The following is a 17734-nucleotide window of genomic DNA, read 5'->3' on the forward strand; positions in this document are numbered from 1 at the left end:
ATATATATATATATATATATATATATATATATAAAATAAAATAAAAAAACCACACAAAAAATTCCTAAATTCTCCTGATTAATCCTATTTCTTTAATGTATTTAACAATAGCACCATATATTTTACCTTGTTCTGCATGCTTTTTTAAAAAAGGCTTGAAATTAAATGATTCAACACCCATGTTTCTTACTTCCTTAATGGGTTTTAACCTTTGTGCTTCTAGCATGCTAGTGTTTCTGTCATATAAGGACATTGCAGAAGCAGTAGGACTAGTACAGTGGTATGCTTTTCCAGACAGTCAGATTTTCACTCCAGAATGAAGTGTGTTTGAACGAATTTTGAACGAATGAATAAATCCCTCCTTCCTATGCTAATACACAAAAAGTCACTTGTCGCCCCCTACAGGTGTAATGATGTGAACAGCAGAAAAAGTCACTGAAAAATCAGTGTACAATAAAATATTAGTCGACTCTGAAAAAGTGTGATATCAGCTCATCCCAATATTTACCATGGTCAAAATGCACTTAACTGTAATTCACCTCTTTTAATTCACAAATTGTAACACTGGGAATTTTAATGATCCATAGCGAACTAGAAATGTTGTCAAAATGTTTTCAAAATCTGGTCAGTTTAAGACACAGGCCCATATGAGGCCATGCTAGGCCAAGAGTCAGAATGTAAGTCAAGTGCGGCTGTGTGAACCCTATAATCTGTCTATATCCCTGCAACCATATGGAGGACACAGAGAAAGAGACTGTGTGTGAGAGAGGCTGGAACACCTCCGCTTGCCACCAGTCAACCATAAAAGCCCACTGCCAGAATAAACCTGCACTGCGACACACTCAGACTCAGAGGACAGGGCCTTGACTCCTGCTCTACAGTCCATTTCATTGTTATAAAACTCCTCACTGTTTAACCCCTACAGCAGAGGCAAAAGCGCTTTGCTGCCCTCTACATGGTTGATAACTGCTATTACACACAAGAATCATCCTTAAAAATAAACCAGCATAACAAAAACTGATTTACATATTAATCATTTAAATAATGTGTCTTCCATCACTTTATTCTGAATGAAAATATGGTATATGTACCCCCAGGCCATCATACAGTGCACAGCATAAATGAGTACACCCCCTCTGAATAAATATAAAATATGTATTTTCTTAATGATCACTAATATAATTAATATAATTCATGGAAAGATGGCAAAATTGAAACATATACTTAATAAAAACAACAAAATATATGCCAATATTTTTTGTAAGATGAGTAAATTAGCCAATTTTGTTTAAAAGAAGGATTGCAGAAATGAGTACACCCTAGATTTAATTCAGAAAATGTATAATATTCTAGTACTTAGTATGTCCTCCAGAACTTAAAGTATACTGCTCTGACCCTTCTTGGCACTGAGTGTACAAGTCCATGACAAATTTTCACATCTGTGTTGTTTAACTCCTGGAGGACGACCTCCTTGAATGCCCAGGTCTTTAATGGGGTGTTTTGCTCAGCTCGTCTCTACAGAATCTCTCACAGCTGCTCAAGAGTGTTAAGATTGAGTGAAATACATGTCCACTGAAGAATTTTCACCTTGGGAGAATTAATCTTTTCATTGTCATGCTGAAAAAAATGCCCAATAATGCAGGGAATGAGGGGAGGGTAGTATCTTCTGTTTCAAGTTTTTGTATTACATCACACAGTGGTGTGTGAATCCATGCCAGCATTGATAAAGTACAACTCCCTCACACCTTCAGCACTCATACATCCCTATATAAAAGCTTTACTACCACTGAACATCACTGTGGGTAACAAGCACTTCTCACTGTACTCCTCCTCAAGCAACACCAGAACATTTTTGGATGCTTTTGGGTCCAAAATTATTGACTTGGTCTCTTGAGACCAGAGTATGGATTCCCAGAAGTCTCTATTTTGTAAAGATGGGCCCTGGAAGAGGTTAAATTAGTTAACTGTGCTTTGGCTACAGTAGCTAGGCTAATTCTAGTGGTGACAACAACCATGCATGTCCCTTTTGCATGCTGCGTCATACTCTGTGAGATAAAGTGTCACTCTTTTCACAGCTTTTGCCGGCTCTGAGACACTTGCGTGTTATTTCTCCGGCTCTTTTCTAGCAAAAATTCACTCATCACTAATGAAAACTTAAAGTGAAGACCTGATTATTTCAGGATCCTTATCACAAGTCAACAATAATTTGGAATTCCTCTTGTACCATTGTCCTCTTTTATGCTAAGAAATAAGTCACCTGGCAGTTCGCTCCCAAGTGGTTCCACTGCTGCCAGCGTTAAGTCTGAGTATGATTAAGTGGGCTATTTAACACTTTTAATTGTCAGGAAATTACTTGTCTTTAAAAGTTTTGGTTCAATATACTTACCTGTTGATCAAAAATAGCCTTAAACCTATACACTTTTTTATTATTTTTTTTTATTTAGTACATTTCAAGAGGGTGTACTCATTTTTGCAACACAACATTTTATCACTTTGATAAGAAAATCTTATTTTGCTGAATAATTTTGGTATTCTTCTTTGGTAATTGATCAAGCAGGCTTGTTGGAACATTACATCTCCAAAGAACCCAAACTCGTCTTCTAAGTAAAGAGTAATTGCTGAATTTGTTAAGTTTTAGAGGGGGTGTACTCATTTATGCTGTGCACTGTATATTTCTACCATATTTTCATATGATGCTTATGTAACTCTGACATTTGAATATACAGTAGGGAATCATCCTTGACGATGTCAGCATACCTGCTATGTCATATTTCATCATCCCTCTTAAATGTACCTATTACACAGAATTATGGTTTATTTAGAGAGCTATTTTTTAACATAGAGCCTTGGGGAGTCACATCCCCAAACATACACACTTCTGTAACGCAGCAGCCTGGACTGCCTCCAAGACTGCAAACCAAGCCTTGCAAACTAAGCCTCTCACACAAGCACCAAGCCACCTCCTGCAGGGCAAAGCAGGGACATAAACCTGGGACACAAACAAACCTGGAACTAGCATGCAAAATTAAACACTGTACTCAGGGCCAGATCAAAGATGCAGAGACTTCAAGAGCCAGAGAGAGAAATAGAGTTTTCTGTGTTGAGATTACTGCCCAGCTGCAGGGAAAGGCTCCATAGGGGGACCGGGCCAAAAACATTTTAGGGACAGGGAAGGCTTCCCTGTCTGGCTGGAGGCCCATGGATATATTGCAATATTGAGGTTCTATTTTTAATGTGTTTAATGAGAGACCAGAGCACAAGAAATTAAATCTGGACTCTGAGTTGGCTTGTTCAGCAGACATAGATACAGTATATCTAGGGATAGGGTGAAGCCCAGTTGTAAAAATCTGTGTACTAACAGATCTTTCATCATAATCAGTTCTTAACATGCTACTAAGAACAGACCAAACAGACATTCTGGAGGGGAAAGGGACATATATAAAAAGATCTGGGTAGTAACTGATTATACTCTATGTTACCCCTCAGAGGACCTCAGATGATGCCAACCCTGAAACAAATATATTTGAATAAATATATATTGTAGAAATATATATTGTACAGCTGCTTTGCAGCGATTTGTATCGTAAAAGGCGCTATACAAATAAACATGAATTGAATTGAATGTAATCTGGATTACGTAATCATATTCCAAAAATTAAGTACTTGTAATTAGATTAAATTACATTTCAAAATACTCGTAATCAGACTACAGTTTCATAATTTTTATTGATTACATATTATTCATGTAATAGCAATAAATTCCTATTTTTCATCTTTTAAATGTTCCTTTTTAAAATAGCCTACCGCTTATATACAGTGGGTACGGAAAGTATTCAGACCCCCTTACATTTCACATAGTTTTAAAATGCATAAATGCACGTTATTTCTTATTCCCAAATTTTGTCATCTGAACATCTTTCGCCTAATATAATTACTTCAAGTAGCCTGCGATTTTAAAATAAATATTTTAATAATTAAGTATCACATGTGCATGTTCACGGTTCTCTGTTTCATTTTGATTGATGTTATTCTAAAATTACTTATTTAAAATTTTCCATTTTTATGACTTTGTTAATTATTAGCTTTTGATTAAACTCATGAAGCCCGTGCAGTTAAATGACAAACTCCAGTTAGGGAAACCTTGAAGTAACATAATGTTTAATGCACTTCTTGTTATTAATTACAACAAATTAAATGTAGTTTCTTACTCTTTGTATTTTTATATCAATATGGTATGAGATTATTAAATCAATGTGATAAACGAAACGGCATATAGGTCAAAAGTAATCTAAAAGTAATTTAAAAGTAGTCTGATTATCTAAGAATGTGTAGTGTAATGGATTTCGTTACTACACTCTTAAAAGAGTTATAAAAAGGTAGGAAAGAGATGGGTTTTTTTAAGAACCTGTGACTGAATGGTTCTTTGAAACAAACTTATATGGCATTGCAGCGACCTTTATTTTTAAAAAATAATGTGTATAGCTACAATTTTTATCATGTAATTTGGAATCAGTAATGGACTACAATTTAAGTAATCTACCCAGTATACTTTGAAAGATCATTTTTAAAAAGTAGCTAGAAGTCATGGGAAGAGACAATGAAAAAATTGCTTTGATTTTTGACATTCAAATTCATGTCAAATTCTGTTCAACCATTCTCGCAACACCATTAAGTGCCAGTAGAAGCACCAATAGTACCTTTCAGTATCATAGCAAGCAGTAAAACAAGTTGTTTTTCTTGGCTGCAAAAACACAAAATAATTAGATACTGTTTCCTGATAGTATATTTTTTCTTATAAAGATACAGAGACAAATTTAGTATTTTTTAAATCACCTTTCTAAAGTATTAAATGACTCAAATCTGCACCAACCTGCACTATAGTCAACATTCTGTCTCACCATGTCGCTCATGCAGACTTCTGCAGCCCACTTCTGGGATGGCTGGATGGGGAATGTATTTCAGAGCCTATCTGTAAGATTTTCCTTCCTCTCTTTTCTTCCTGTTAAAATGATCATGACTTTTATATTGAGGGAACTGTATATATCAACAGCAGTGTGTGCTGGCAGACGGGTGGTGAATTTAGAGACTGCGCTGAAAGGTCAAAGGAACGTCCAGGGTCCAGCCCACCATATAAAAAATAACCTAGACTTAAAGTGCAAAAGGGAAAAACATCAGCTATATGAATAGGAAATAAGTATATTAATTAAAGTGCTGATCTGACATTTATTGTTTATCACATTGTGTCGATTCGTTCATGTAACCTTTTTTGATGTAGTCAGCATTGTCTCCTACATATATCAAATCTAACGTGGTTTGAAAAATGGAAAAAGAATGCATGCCTAGTTCAAGGTTAAAGGGTTTTATTTTGATATTCATTCAATATGCGTAAGACCTTCATGGTTTAGTGCCCTTGAAAAGCACAGAGCCAGCAGCCGGCATATGAGTATCCGTTTGCATGACAGTGGATGATCACACTAAAATTAGACTATATTGATCAAGAGTGGATCCATATCAGTTAGGTTCCTGTGCAACAAGAAGGAAAGATTTCTAGAAAGCTGTTGGAGCGATGAGACATTTCCAGCTGGATAGCCTGTGTGCTTTTCCAGCTCTGTGTATGAGGGGAATGTTGAAGTTGACTGTCACTCTCTCTCACACAGAGATGTTAATTTCACACCCTTGGCAGGAGACAGAGAGCCTGCTAATACCATGTCTACACCCGTCTATGTCAGCAAATATCCAGACTTGTACATATAGACACTTACACATATACACATTTATATGTGCACACATTCATCTCAAGAGATTCACAGTAATCTGATTCATGACAAAGCTGTGTCAAATACGTTGAGTAGAAGATTTTTCGATGGTCTAATGAAAGTGACTCATTTTTGTCAAGTCAGTCTAACAACTGGAAACATATGCTAAATAATAATAAATTACTTTAAAAATAAGCATTGTTACTAATATGTATGCATTGCAGGTTTTAAATTTTTTTTAAACCTTTCCTGTAAAGTTCAAATTCACAAAGAAAGGATATTGCCTCAGTACTGAAGAAATAGGCTGACCTTCAAAGCTCCAGTTTATTTTACATCCAAATACAGATATTAAATGAAAAAAATCAAAAGAGTTTGTTCCTTTCTATGTCCTTCACATTGGTAAAAAGTAAAATCAAATAGCAAAGGTATATTTCAAAGGTCATTCCAGGTGTATTTTTGATAGAATATAGTTCATTAATGGCTGTGGGTAATATTTCTTCTGAAATTGCTAGCACCCTCAATCAAACACACACATTAACACAAAGCCTACAGGTATGTGCACTCACTCACACACACACATGCACACGCACACACACAATACATCTATTGCTTGGCTTTTTAGTGGCTTGTACATCTTAGATCAAACTCCTTTTGATCAAATTCCTTTTAGCTTTATTGGTGAGAATAATAAACACTGTGACAAAACTGTTGAACGTTGGCTTTCTTATTGCCGATGAAGAGAAAAGAGGAAGCATATATCTACAGTGAATGCCAGTTCAAATGTCCAGGAGAAGTGTGCACTTCTTCATGAAATACAATCTTTTTAATGACAACACTGACACGACTAAATTAGGAAGACTAGATGCTGGTCACTCCATGAGATGTATCACATCTCCTAAACTATTAATCTATGTCTTGCATGCTATGTATATCGTAAATGCCATAGTACATGAATAATTTTAACCCTGAAAATATAAATAAACTTCAGTGTTCTTAGTGTGTTATAAACATATGAGTACACACGATAGCTGTACCATGCAGCAAAAAGGATCTCCAGGGAAAAAGTTTGCGCTCGGATGTGCTCATTTGAGACTTGCAAACAGAAATAGATATTAGTGGATGTTCTTACCTGTACCCCACATTAAACACTCTTCCTCTGACTGTTTCCCTGCCTCCGAGGATCTTTCCACTGGCACCCAGTAGAAACCTTTTCTGGCATGAACAACGGAGCGTCCGGACCCAGTTTTTTGAGGCTCCGGGAATATTTGGAGCCAAAATAGTCCTGATGAACTTACGGGAGTGTCTCCTGCACAAAGTATCACACAGTCACACAGAGACACGCATTTCCCTCTTTTAGCCCATCCCACTCTCAATCTCACCACACTGAGAATACAGGACAAGTGCAAGAGATTCCAGCAGATAATCACACCAGGACCTTAATAAGTAAGAACAACCGTGTGAGGAAGGGGACAGGAGGAGAACGAAGAGGAGAAGGAGGGAGTGGGTGAGAGAGAGTGAGAGAGCGAAGAGTCAAGTGTCAATGAAGCATGGATTGGGATGAAGAGGGCAATGTGAGACACATACCTGATATCTGGGGAGATGTAACCGGCTTTAATCCTTCCCAGGAATGGTGTGACGAAATCCAACTGGAACATCCAGGTCTTATTTTATTATATAGATAACTTTGTTGTTGCATAACAAATGATTTTTACATTAGAGCTCCAACAGTGATAAATGGAGCCACTATGTTTTGCTTTCTATGCCAGTGGTGCCACTCAAGTTTGGGAATCTTGCAACTGGAGAAAATTCTGCAGTAAAAGAAAAAGCCAGTGAATAATACAAATATTCCAGCCATGCAAATTATTCCCAATCAATTCCTTACATTCGAGGTTGTAGTACATATGAACTTTTAAATATGCACACATGCATCTCAAGAGCTTCACAATAATTCAATTGTGACAAAATTTTGCCACATCTATCTCTTGAGAGAAGATTGTATAAAAGCATTTAGTTTTGTCATGCCAATAATTTAGTTAAAAAGTAAAAATAAAAATTAATAAATAATAATAATAATTATTATTATTATTGTAAATATTGCTTAATATTTATTTAACATTTGTTTATTTATCTTTCAATAAAAACAACAAAAAAACAACAGTTATTCTTTTTACTAATGATATGGCGAATAAGTGTTATTATAATTACTTTTAAATATGACTTATTTATGTATCTTTCAATAAAACAACAATAATAATTCTTATTACTATTTATACTGTGATAAATATAATAATTATTAAAATTCTCATTATCAAATATTGTTTAATTGATTTTTATTTATTTATCTTCCAATAAACAAACAAACAAACAACCACAATCTTGTCTTGCAATTGGAGAAGTATATCAGGAAAATTCCAGCCATGTCGAAGCTGTGGCACATGACATATAGGGAGCTGATATGGGTCATGTACCAATTCCTCTCCCTCCACTTTCCTTTCAGTTCTTCAGTGTCCTGTGAAGTAAAGGAAAAAGCCAATTAATAAAATAAACATTTCAGCCATGCAAAGTAATTCCAGTCAGTTCCACCTAGAGTGTGGCTTGGGTGAAATATTTACTTTGTGGCTTTGGCCGAACCACACAAAAGATGGAGGCCATACAACAGCTGATGGCGAGGTATTCCCACTTAACTTCTGCGATGAGTCCTGAGTGGCCGACTGCAAATGAGTGGCAGCTCCGGTGTGGGGTCTTGCCTGAAACGAATACGGCAAATGTCATGTCTGATGTGAAACTCTAGCCTGAATATTAGGTGACAAACTATCACCGCAAAAGAGAGAACAAGCAGCCACGAATCTTCTCAAAATCTCAGAATCTCACAAATCATTTAACAGAAAAACTCCTTTAGACGTAATGTGACCATCCCAGTTCAGTGATCTCACATTCGCTTTTCAAACAGATTAACGTATTAACAGCAGAATTTGTTTGTGAAGCACAAACCAACAGTCACAGGGAAGTTCCTATCAGATGAAGGGCAGAGAGGGGTGGAGGGGCCACTTTTTTGAAGCAGTAAGCACATTTTAGCAGCCAGGCGCAGTAAGATACAGTTACAGAACATGGTGACAGCAACAGGGCCTCTCCCTATGCCCACCAGTCATAAACAGCTTCCAAACACTCATACCGCAAACCAATAATGTTGTCTGCCACTCACTATGATCTCACTTTATGGTGTATGTATTGGCTTACAGTAATTGGTCGGGTCCAAGTAAGAAGGGACACAACTTGCTGAGACCTCTAGACTGAAGTTTGTGTCTAGAAAATGGCTGTGGGAATCTACTATTTGTACCGCAGAACTATGTGTGTGGCCTGTAGCGGTTAACTACATAACACAGGAATCTTTACAAGGCTTGTTAAGGATTATGCTTAATATGAGGTCTCCATTCCAATGCATTTACTGTGTGGTTTTATAGCATCTTATAAAATACAATTTTGTGATTGAGTTGGAGTCAATGGCATGGAACTCACAAAAGAATTTATCCAAAAAGACTATTTTTGTTCCTAAATAGCGTCATATGAGTAAAAAATATAAATTAAATATATAAATGAATAAACAAATATTTAAATAATGAATACACACTTTCATTTATTTATTATCATTGTATATGTGCAGTATGTGTATATTATATATGTATATAATATAATATAATATAATATATTATTTTATTTATTGTCATTGTATGTGTGTGTGTGTGTGCGTGGTCCTGGTATTCCCTATGTTTTGGGGACCAAATGTCCCCACAAGGATAATAAAGTAATACCAGTAAATTTTGACCTTGTGGGGACTTTTTAATTTTATTTGGTCTCCATGAGGAAACAAGCCTATAAATCATACAGAATTATATTTCTGAAAATGTAAAATAGCAGAAAGTTTTGTGTGAGGTGTAGGTTTGGGGTAGGATTAGAAAATCTAAGACAGTTTGTAGTATAAAAACTATTAAAAACCATCTTGTCCCCATAAAACATGGAAACCCAACATGCGTGTGTGTGTGTGTGTGTGTGTGCGTGTGTGCGTGCGTGTGTGTGTAGGACAAGCAAATATGATGTGAATAAACTTCCATGATGAACATGTTTTTAGTTTTTTGGTCCTGAAAAACGGCATGATATAATATTTCTATAGTCTATCATATGCATATTGTACACTTTTCAACACCCGCTCTCTTGATATTCACATTAATTGACATTTTTTAGTAAATTCATCAAAACTTTTATCAAATATTTTGTTAGTAGTTTTTCAAAAACGTCTAAAGATTATTTTCCATTACCTCATGTTAGACATTCCTAAGTGTCATGAAGGTTTTAAAACGAAACCTTCTCAGTCAGTGAATTTCAATTAGTGTGTTTACGTTCGTCCAGCAGAGGGAGACATCACACTATTTTTTCAAATGTGTAACGTAAACTTTACTAGTTTCAGTGAACATAATTTTTGTGCGAAATGTCTGTTTAAATAATACAATGCAATACACGTCGATACGTCTACACGCGCAACATCACAAATTTTAATATCTCGTTTTACAGCAATGTTTTTCTTTTTCGTTTATCCTCTGATCAGCTGTCAGCGATTCATCAATCAATAAGCACCCAACCAATTAAACATCCACTTTCAGCCAGGATTATTGTGTGGAGTTGAGTTGCAGTCTGGTGGTGCTTCAGAAATGTCTAACGCAGAAGTCATTGCTTCCCGACTTTTGACGTTTAATCAGATGTATAGTTATGAAAAGCGACTACAGACTTTTTCCGAGTGGCCTTTTCGAGAAGATTGCCAGTGCACACCAGAGTTGGTGAGTGTGTCGAAAAAAAGCTGAAGAGAGAGCGAGCGAAATTGACATAATAAATGGAAGTCAAATTGACCACTGTTTTGAGTATAGGCACTTTTACAATCCACTGCTGCTTTAATTAAAAGGAGTAACGAAGATCCTCTGAATCCTTTCTTCAGATGGCCAAGGCAGGTTTTGTGCACTGCCCTAGTGAGAATGAGCCAGACGTAGCCTGCTGTTTCTACTGTCTCCGAGAGCTGGAGGGCTGGGAGCCGGAAGATAACCCCTGGTGAGCAGCAGGCAGGACCGTTTCTAGGCATAGGCGAGCTAGGCGGTCGCCTAGGGCACCACCAGCTGAAGGGGCGCCAATGAGCGCACGTACTGGCACTTTTAGCAGGGTTGTGATAAAGAGTGGCACGGTCACCCTGAAATATGACTGACGCCCCCACTGGATCCCCCAACATTATTGGGCTAGAGTACAGTCAATCTGACGATGCCTGTATGCCACTAGATCAGAGTGCTGTCAATTGCTGCCTGATTGTTACATGCAAAGTTTGCATTCGGAGCGCTCAACAACGCCATTAGATCAGTGGGCTCTGTCAGTGCTTTGCAAGGTAACACTTTTTTTTTTTGCCATGCAATAAAGCTAAGTTCAAAGGCCAATTTAAAATATTGGTACAGTAAATAAAGTGCACTAAATCAGTATTTTGTTTAGGCAGTATTTGAGGCACATTTGTCCAAATATTTGTGGCAGATTTGTCCAAAAGGTGTGCATTTTTTGCGCCAATGCATTGTTAACAGATAAAGACGAAAAAAGTAGCATAATATTAGGGCTGCACGATTAATCGCATGCGATATTTAACGCGCATCTTGTCAGAAAGCCGGTTCTGTAATCAGCGGTAAATCTTAGTTAATGCTGCTCAATGTGAAAGCCCGCAGGTGATGGAGATTTACCGCTGATTACAGAACCGGCTTTACTGATAAGATGCGCGTTAAATATCGCTTGCGATTAATCGTGCAGCCCTACATAATATCTAAACAATATGTAATAAAAATAATTTGTGTGATTTTATGTGCAATTACTTAGCCACTAGGGATTGTTACATAGGGCTATACAGGCATCTAGTAACGGCCCTGGCTGCAGCAGCTCACCTTTATAATCTATGGCCATTGTTTTTCTGAGCACATTGTTTATTTCTTTATGCTGATGTAAACCTGAGATTGTAACAGCTGACTTTGGGTGGGAAAAGATTAAAAGTTTTTATTGACTGTCCTTACATTAAGGTCTGAACATGCCAAGCGCTCCCCCAACTGTGCCTTTCTTCATATGAAAAAGACATTTGACAAGCTCACAGCCATTGAATACTTTCAGCTGGAACAGGAGCGGCTTCGCATCTACATTGTAAGTGTGAATGCATTCGTGGTGTTTTTTTTTTGTTTGTTTGTTTTTTTTGCTATTAATAAAATGTATCAATTCGTTTAACTGATTTCCTCAGAGGAAGATGGGTCACCGGAAGATAGCCTTCTTTCGTGATGAGGTGGAGATCACTAGCAAAAATCTGAGAGCTCTTATTTGATATCTGGTGATGGTAAATTATTTTAATTGTACACTGTTTGTGAACTTGCACCAATAAATTAAATGTTTTTATGTACCATCAATTTAAATTTTTTTTCCTGATGCCTGCAGCTTTGGACTCTTGAAGCTGTTTGTTTGTTAAAGACCACGTGGTGGCAATGTGTGAATTGGGAAGCATGTACCTTCTTTCGCTCCACCTACAGTATCTGTTAATGATGACCAAGTTTTTAACAGAACATCCATAAGTATTCAACACTATTCTAGCTATGTAGCTCAACTTGCCACTTTTTCTCTTTTGTGAGACCTTCTTCCATCCAAACTTGACCCTGGGCAGATGGCCCTAAGCCCCTCCCTCTCAATACCAACTGTTGCCCCATGACATCTGTCACTGTGTAGATGGTAGTGGAGTTGGGGAGAACTGTGGGTAAAAACCAAGTCTACCACTGGAGGGCTCCCTGGGCTGTGGTACTGAGGATTGCCAGTGTTTTGAGGTGCAGAGAGGAAAGAAACAATGTCCGTTAGGAAAATTTGTCTTGGTCTTGTTGTTCTTAGATGAATGCTGTGCCATACTTTGAAATCAAATGTGAGGCATTCTTTAGTGATAACTGTATAAACGGCTTTAGTTTGTGTGTTTGTATGTTTGGGACGGGGTAGGCGAGGGATTAGAGATGCTATCTCATCTCCCCCTTCCTATGCCCTGGATTACTGTCTAATGCAACACTCTGGACACTGAGCCCCGATCAACTGCTTAATTCTCCTTTATCCGCTCGCAACAGAGCAAATAGAAAAATAAGACATTTTCAAAAACAAAAAAAAAGAGATGATGCAACACGCATCTAGAGGAGGAGCTCAGAGGAGACCCCTTAAATTCTCAAAATAACGATGGTCTGAAATCACGGTTTTGATTTTGCATAGTTGCATCATTATGTGGAAGTTCCTTTTTCACAACTTCACTAAATGATGCATTGTCCAGCAGCTCCCTGGTTCTGGCTATGCATGCAGTCGTGGTCGCTACAGGCATTTTGGATATGTAAAGTCTGTTAATAAGTCAGTTAGCATTAACAATTAGTTTTCTGCCTTTCAGCTGTAGTAGTTTTCATGCCTACATCACATGATGCAGCATACAAATATGAAAAACTGGTGCACAGTCCATCACTTCCTGTCTGATCACAGGGAATGACAGGTGTCCACACTCCACACTGACTGGGGCTTCTCCTCCCAAATGTGGCATATGGACAAACTGACAGATGTTCCCAACAGAAAGTTTACAACCTGAGAGCACCATTGGGGAGAGCCCATCTGTTGCTGTGTGTGGGTCCTCCCCCTAGGCTCGGCTCTCCTCATCTTACACCAGAAGAGGCTCTGCCACACACCCCTGCCTCACCTCCGCTCAGCATCCCCTCCTTTCACACATAATTCAACTCCCACCCCATTCAGCCTTCATGACACACTGAGCCAAATTAATGCTGAGGGACTCACCTGGAAGAGCGTAGATTAGCTCATGCAGGGGCCAAACAGACCAAACAAAGACCTATTCTACCAATGTTTGGAACAGACAGACTGTTTAACTTTTTTTATTTTTAAGAACCAATATGTAATGTGGCAGAATGGTTTATTAGTCTGTGTGGCCGTGGACAGCAGTGGAAAAACAACGGTAAATTCAAATACATAATTGTACCGAAAAAATATATATTTTAATGTTAGTATGATAATATAAGCAACATTGCTTGTTACTAACGTCATGTGCGTCCAAAGTCTGTTATCATAGTTAGAATAAATGTTCATGTGATGGTAATAATTCTGTTTTAGAATTTTTCATTAAAATTAATAAATTAATTATAAAATCTAGAAACTAATATTACATATATATAATATTAACTTATTAATCAATATAATTTTGTATTGAAGTGATAGTTCACCCAAAAATGAAACTTGTCATTAAAATGTACTCACCCTCAAGTTGTTCCAAACTTGTAGTATTTTCTTTCTTCTGTTGAACATAAAGGAAGATTTTCTGAGGAATATAGGTAACCAAAAAGTTATGGAGAAAATAGTTTAGTAAGTATAGGAAAAAGTATGGGAAAAAAACTGAAAGTCAATGGGGACCAGAAATTATTTAGTTACCCACATTCTTAGACACATTAATAATAACATATCACAAAAGCAATTAACACGCACACATAACAAAATAACACACACACACACACACACATACATATATATATACATGCATACACAAACATATACAGTATATACATACATAAATACACTTTTTCTACTTTCACACATATATTTATAACATTTTCTGTAATTTCTGTAATATTTTCTGTAATTTGGAAAATTCAACATTGTTCATCAGTAAACATTTCATTTATGCTGTTAAATTTTTGTTGAACAGTTTCTCAGCACAAATTAATATTATTTTTGATGTCCAGTACAATATTTGTTGACTTGTTACGTGTATTGTCAACTTAGTAAAGTTATAAAGTGAACATATAGCACTTTAAGACTTTTCCATAAATGATCCTGTCTGAAACATCCTCTGAGTTTTTCCCACTTTAGACTTATAAAGGGCACCAGTACATCAGGCCTATAGATTATATATGTATACAGTGGTGTGAAAAAGTGTTGGCCTCCTTCCTGATTTCTTCTTTTTTTGCATGTTTGTCACACTTCAATGATTCAGATCATCAAACAAATTTAAATATTAGTAAAAGATAACACAAGTGAACACAACATGCAGTTTTTAAATGAAGGTTTTTATTATTAAGGGAAAACAAAATCCAAAACTACATGGCCCTGTGTGAAAAAGTGTTTGCCCCCTAAACTTAATAACTGGTTGGGCCACCCTTAACAGCAACAACTGCAATCAAGCGTTTGCGATAACTTGCGTGGATCGTCTTTGAATTTGGCTCTCGCTGTCACTCTTTAGTCTGATCTGATCTCACAGGGCAGGTGCACCGCCGTCTGCTGTGCTGGAAACCTATCCGGAAGAGCACAATGTGGAGAAAGTGGAATTTATTTTATATTATCTTATATGATTCTGTCTGTCCGTCCGTCCGTCCGTCTGTCTATTTGTCTGCCTGTCCATCATCCATCCGTCTGTCCGTATAAAATCTGTCTGTCTGTCCGTATAAAATCTGTCTGTCTGTCCATATAAAATCTATCTGTCTGTCCGTATAAAATCTATCTGTCTGTCCGTATAAAATCTATCTGTCTGTCTGTCCGTATAAAATCTCTGTCTGTCTGTCTGTTTGTCCGTATAAAATCTCTGTCTGTCTGTCTGTCTGTCTGTCCGTATAAATTCTGTCTGTCTGTCTGTCCGTATAAATTCTGTCTGTCCGTCCGTCCGTCATCCATTCGTCTGTCCGTATAACCGTCTGTCCGTGTAATATCTATCTATCTATCTGTCTGTCTATCTATCTGTCTGTCTGTCTAAATTCTATCTGTCTGTCTGTCTGTCCATCATCCATCCGTCTGTCCGTATAATATCTGTTTATCTATCTGTCTGTCTGTCTGCTCGTCTGTCCATCATCCATCCGTCTGTCCGTATAAATCATACCTATCTGTCTGTCTGTCCATCATCCATCCGTCTGTCCGTATAAAATCTATCTGTCTATCTGTCTGTCTGTCTGTCTGTCCGTATAAAATCTGTCTGTCTGTCTGTCTGTCTGTCTGTCCATATAAAATCTGTCTGTCTGTCTGTCTTTCTGTCCGTATAAATTCTGTCTGTCCGTATAAATTCTGTCTGTCCGTCCGTCTGTCATCCATCCGTCTGTCCGTATAACCGTCTGTCCGTGTAATATCTATCTATCTGTCTGTCTATCTATCTGTCTGTCTGTCTAAATTCTATCTGTCTGTCTGTCTGTCCATCATCCATCCGTCTGTCCATATAATATCTGTTTATCTATCTGTCTGTCTGTCTGCTCGTCTGTCCATCATCCATCCGTCTGTCCGTATAAATCATACCTATCTGTAAATCTGTCTATCCATCTGTCTGTCTGTCTTTTCAGGCAGGTCCTATTTAAGAGATTTCTTGATTGCGAACAGTGTGATGAACCACAGTTTTAACAGGGGGGCAAACACTTCTTCACACAGGGCCATGTAGTTTTGGATTTTGTTTTCCCTTAATAATAAAAACCTTCATTTAAAAACTGCATGTTGTGTTCACTTGTGTTATCTTTTACTAATATTTAAATTAGTTTGATGATCTGAAACATTGAAGTGTGACAAACATGCAAAAAAAATAAGAAATCAGGAAGGGGGCCAACACTTTTTCACACCACTGTAGATGATTACACATCTCTCCAATCTCTTTGTGACCTTTCCCCTCCTCTTTTCCATCTCTTTCTTACTTTTCCAATCCGTTTCTCTTTTACTCTCCATTACTTTGCATGGCAATCAGTGTGAGCTAACTGCAGGCTCTCTCTCACACAGTCGGGCCCTCCTACCTTGCTTTCTTTTTGTGCCTTCTTCCATAGGGACCCCCATCTGTCCCTCCTCTTCAGCCATTGTGGGGGCTCAAAGCCGGGCCACCTCCACAATGCAGTGGGCGTGTAGAGGGGGGATGCAGGGTAAATATGACAGCATCCCCATCCTATTAGAAGCTCTTTAACTTTGACAACCCAGCACTCTCACAAAGCTGAGGAGACGAGTCTCGCCTCACAATGTCACTTTAATGGCTTGTTCCACCCTTCTGTGAACTCTAACCTCCCTTTACCTTTCCTCTGCTGTGGATCGTCTTTGAATTTGGCTCTCGCTGTCACTCTTTAGTCTGATCTGATCTCACAGGGCAGGTGCACCGCCGTCTGCTGTGCTGGAAACCTATCCGGAAAAGCACAATGTGGAGAAAGTGGAATTTATTTTATATTATCTTATATGATTCTGTCTGTCCGTCCGTCCGTCCGTCCGTCCGTCCGTCCGTCTGTCTATTTGTCTGCCTGTCCATCATCCATCCGTCTGTCCGTATAAAATCTGTCTGTCTGTCCATATAAAATCTATCTGTCTGTCCGTATAAAATCTATCTGTCTGTCCGTAAAAAATCTCTGTCTGTCTGTCTGTTTGTCCGTATAAAATCTCTGTCTGTCTGTCTAAATTCTATCTGTCTGTCTATCTATCTGTCTGTCTATCTATCTGTCTGTCTATCTATCTGTCTGTCTATCTATCTGTCTGTCTATCTATCTGTCTGTCTATCTATCTGTCTGTCTATCTATCTGTCTGTCTATCTATCTGTCTGTCTATCTATCTGTCTGTCTATCTATCTGTCTGTCTATCTATCTGTCTGTCTATCTATCTGTCTGTCTATCTATCTGTCTGTCTATCTATCTGTCTGTCTATCTATCTGTCTGTCTATCTATCTGTCTGTCTATCTATCTGTCTGTCTATCTATCTGTCTGTCTATCTATCTGTCTGTCTATCTGTCTGTCTGTCCGTCTGTCCGTATAATATCTGTTTATCTATCTGTCTGTCTGTCTGCTCGTCTGTCCATCATCCATCCGTCTGTCCGTATAAATCATACCTATCTGTCTGTCTGTCCATCATCCATCCGTCTGTCCGTATAAAATCTATCTGTCTATCTGTCTGTCTGTCTGTCTGTC

The 17734-nt window shown here is 37.8% G+C and overlaps 2 protein-coding genes across 2 annotated transcripts in view; one reads left to right on the forward strand and one right to left on the reverse strand.

Annotated features, from left to right (window-relative positions):
• Positions 1–7540, reverse strand: part of LOC107570601 (zinc finger protein 385A-like) — an 82890-nt gene extending 75350 nt beyond the window's left edge. The window contains exons 1-2 of the mRNA XM_016256844.1: positions 7341–7540; positions 6886–7062 (exon numbers count right to left, since the gene is read on the reverse strand). Coding sequence (XP_016112330.1) covers positions 6886–7062; positions 7341–7452 — 289 coding nt within the window. The 5' untranslated portion in view covers positions 7453–7540. The remainder of the gene's footprint in view (positions 1–6885; positions 7063–7340) is intronic.
• A 2853-nt stretch (positions 7541–10393) lies between these two features.
• Positions 10394–12237, forward strand: LOC107571769 (baculoviral IAP repeat-containing protein 5.1-like). The gene is made up of 4 exons (XM_016258138.1): positions 10394–10585; positions 10741–10850; positions 11846–11963; positions 12058–12237. The coding sequence occupies exons 1-4, from the start codon at positions 10460–10462 to the stop codon at positions 12136–12138; spliced, it is 435 nt and encodes a 144-aa protein (XP_016113624.1). The 5' UTR covers positions 10394–10459; the 3' UTR covers positions 12139–12237.
• The last annotated feature ends 5497 nt before the right edge of the window (positions 12238–17734 follow it).

The sequence above is a fragment of the Sinocyclocheilus grahami genome, unplaced genomic scaffold, assembly GCF_001515645.1.
Source record: "Sinocyclocheilus grahami isolate Dianchi unplaced genomic scaffold, SAMN03320097.WGS_v1.1 scaffold29.1, whole genome shotgun sequence".
NCBI lineage: Eukaryota > Metazoa > Chordata > Actinopteri > Cypriniformes > Cyprinidae > Sinocyclocheilus > Sinocyclocheilus grahami.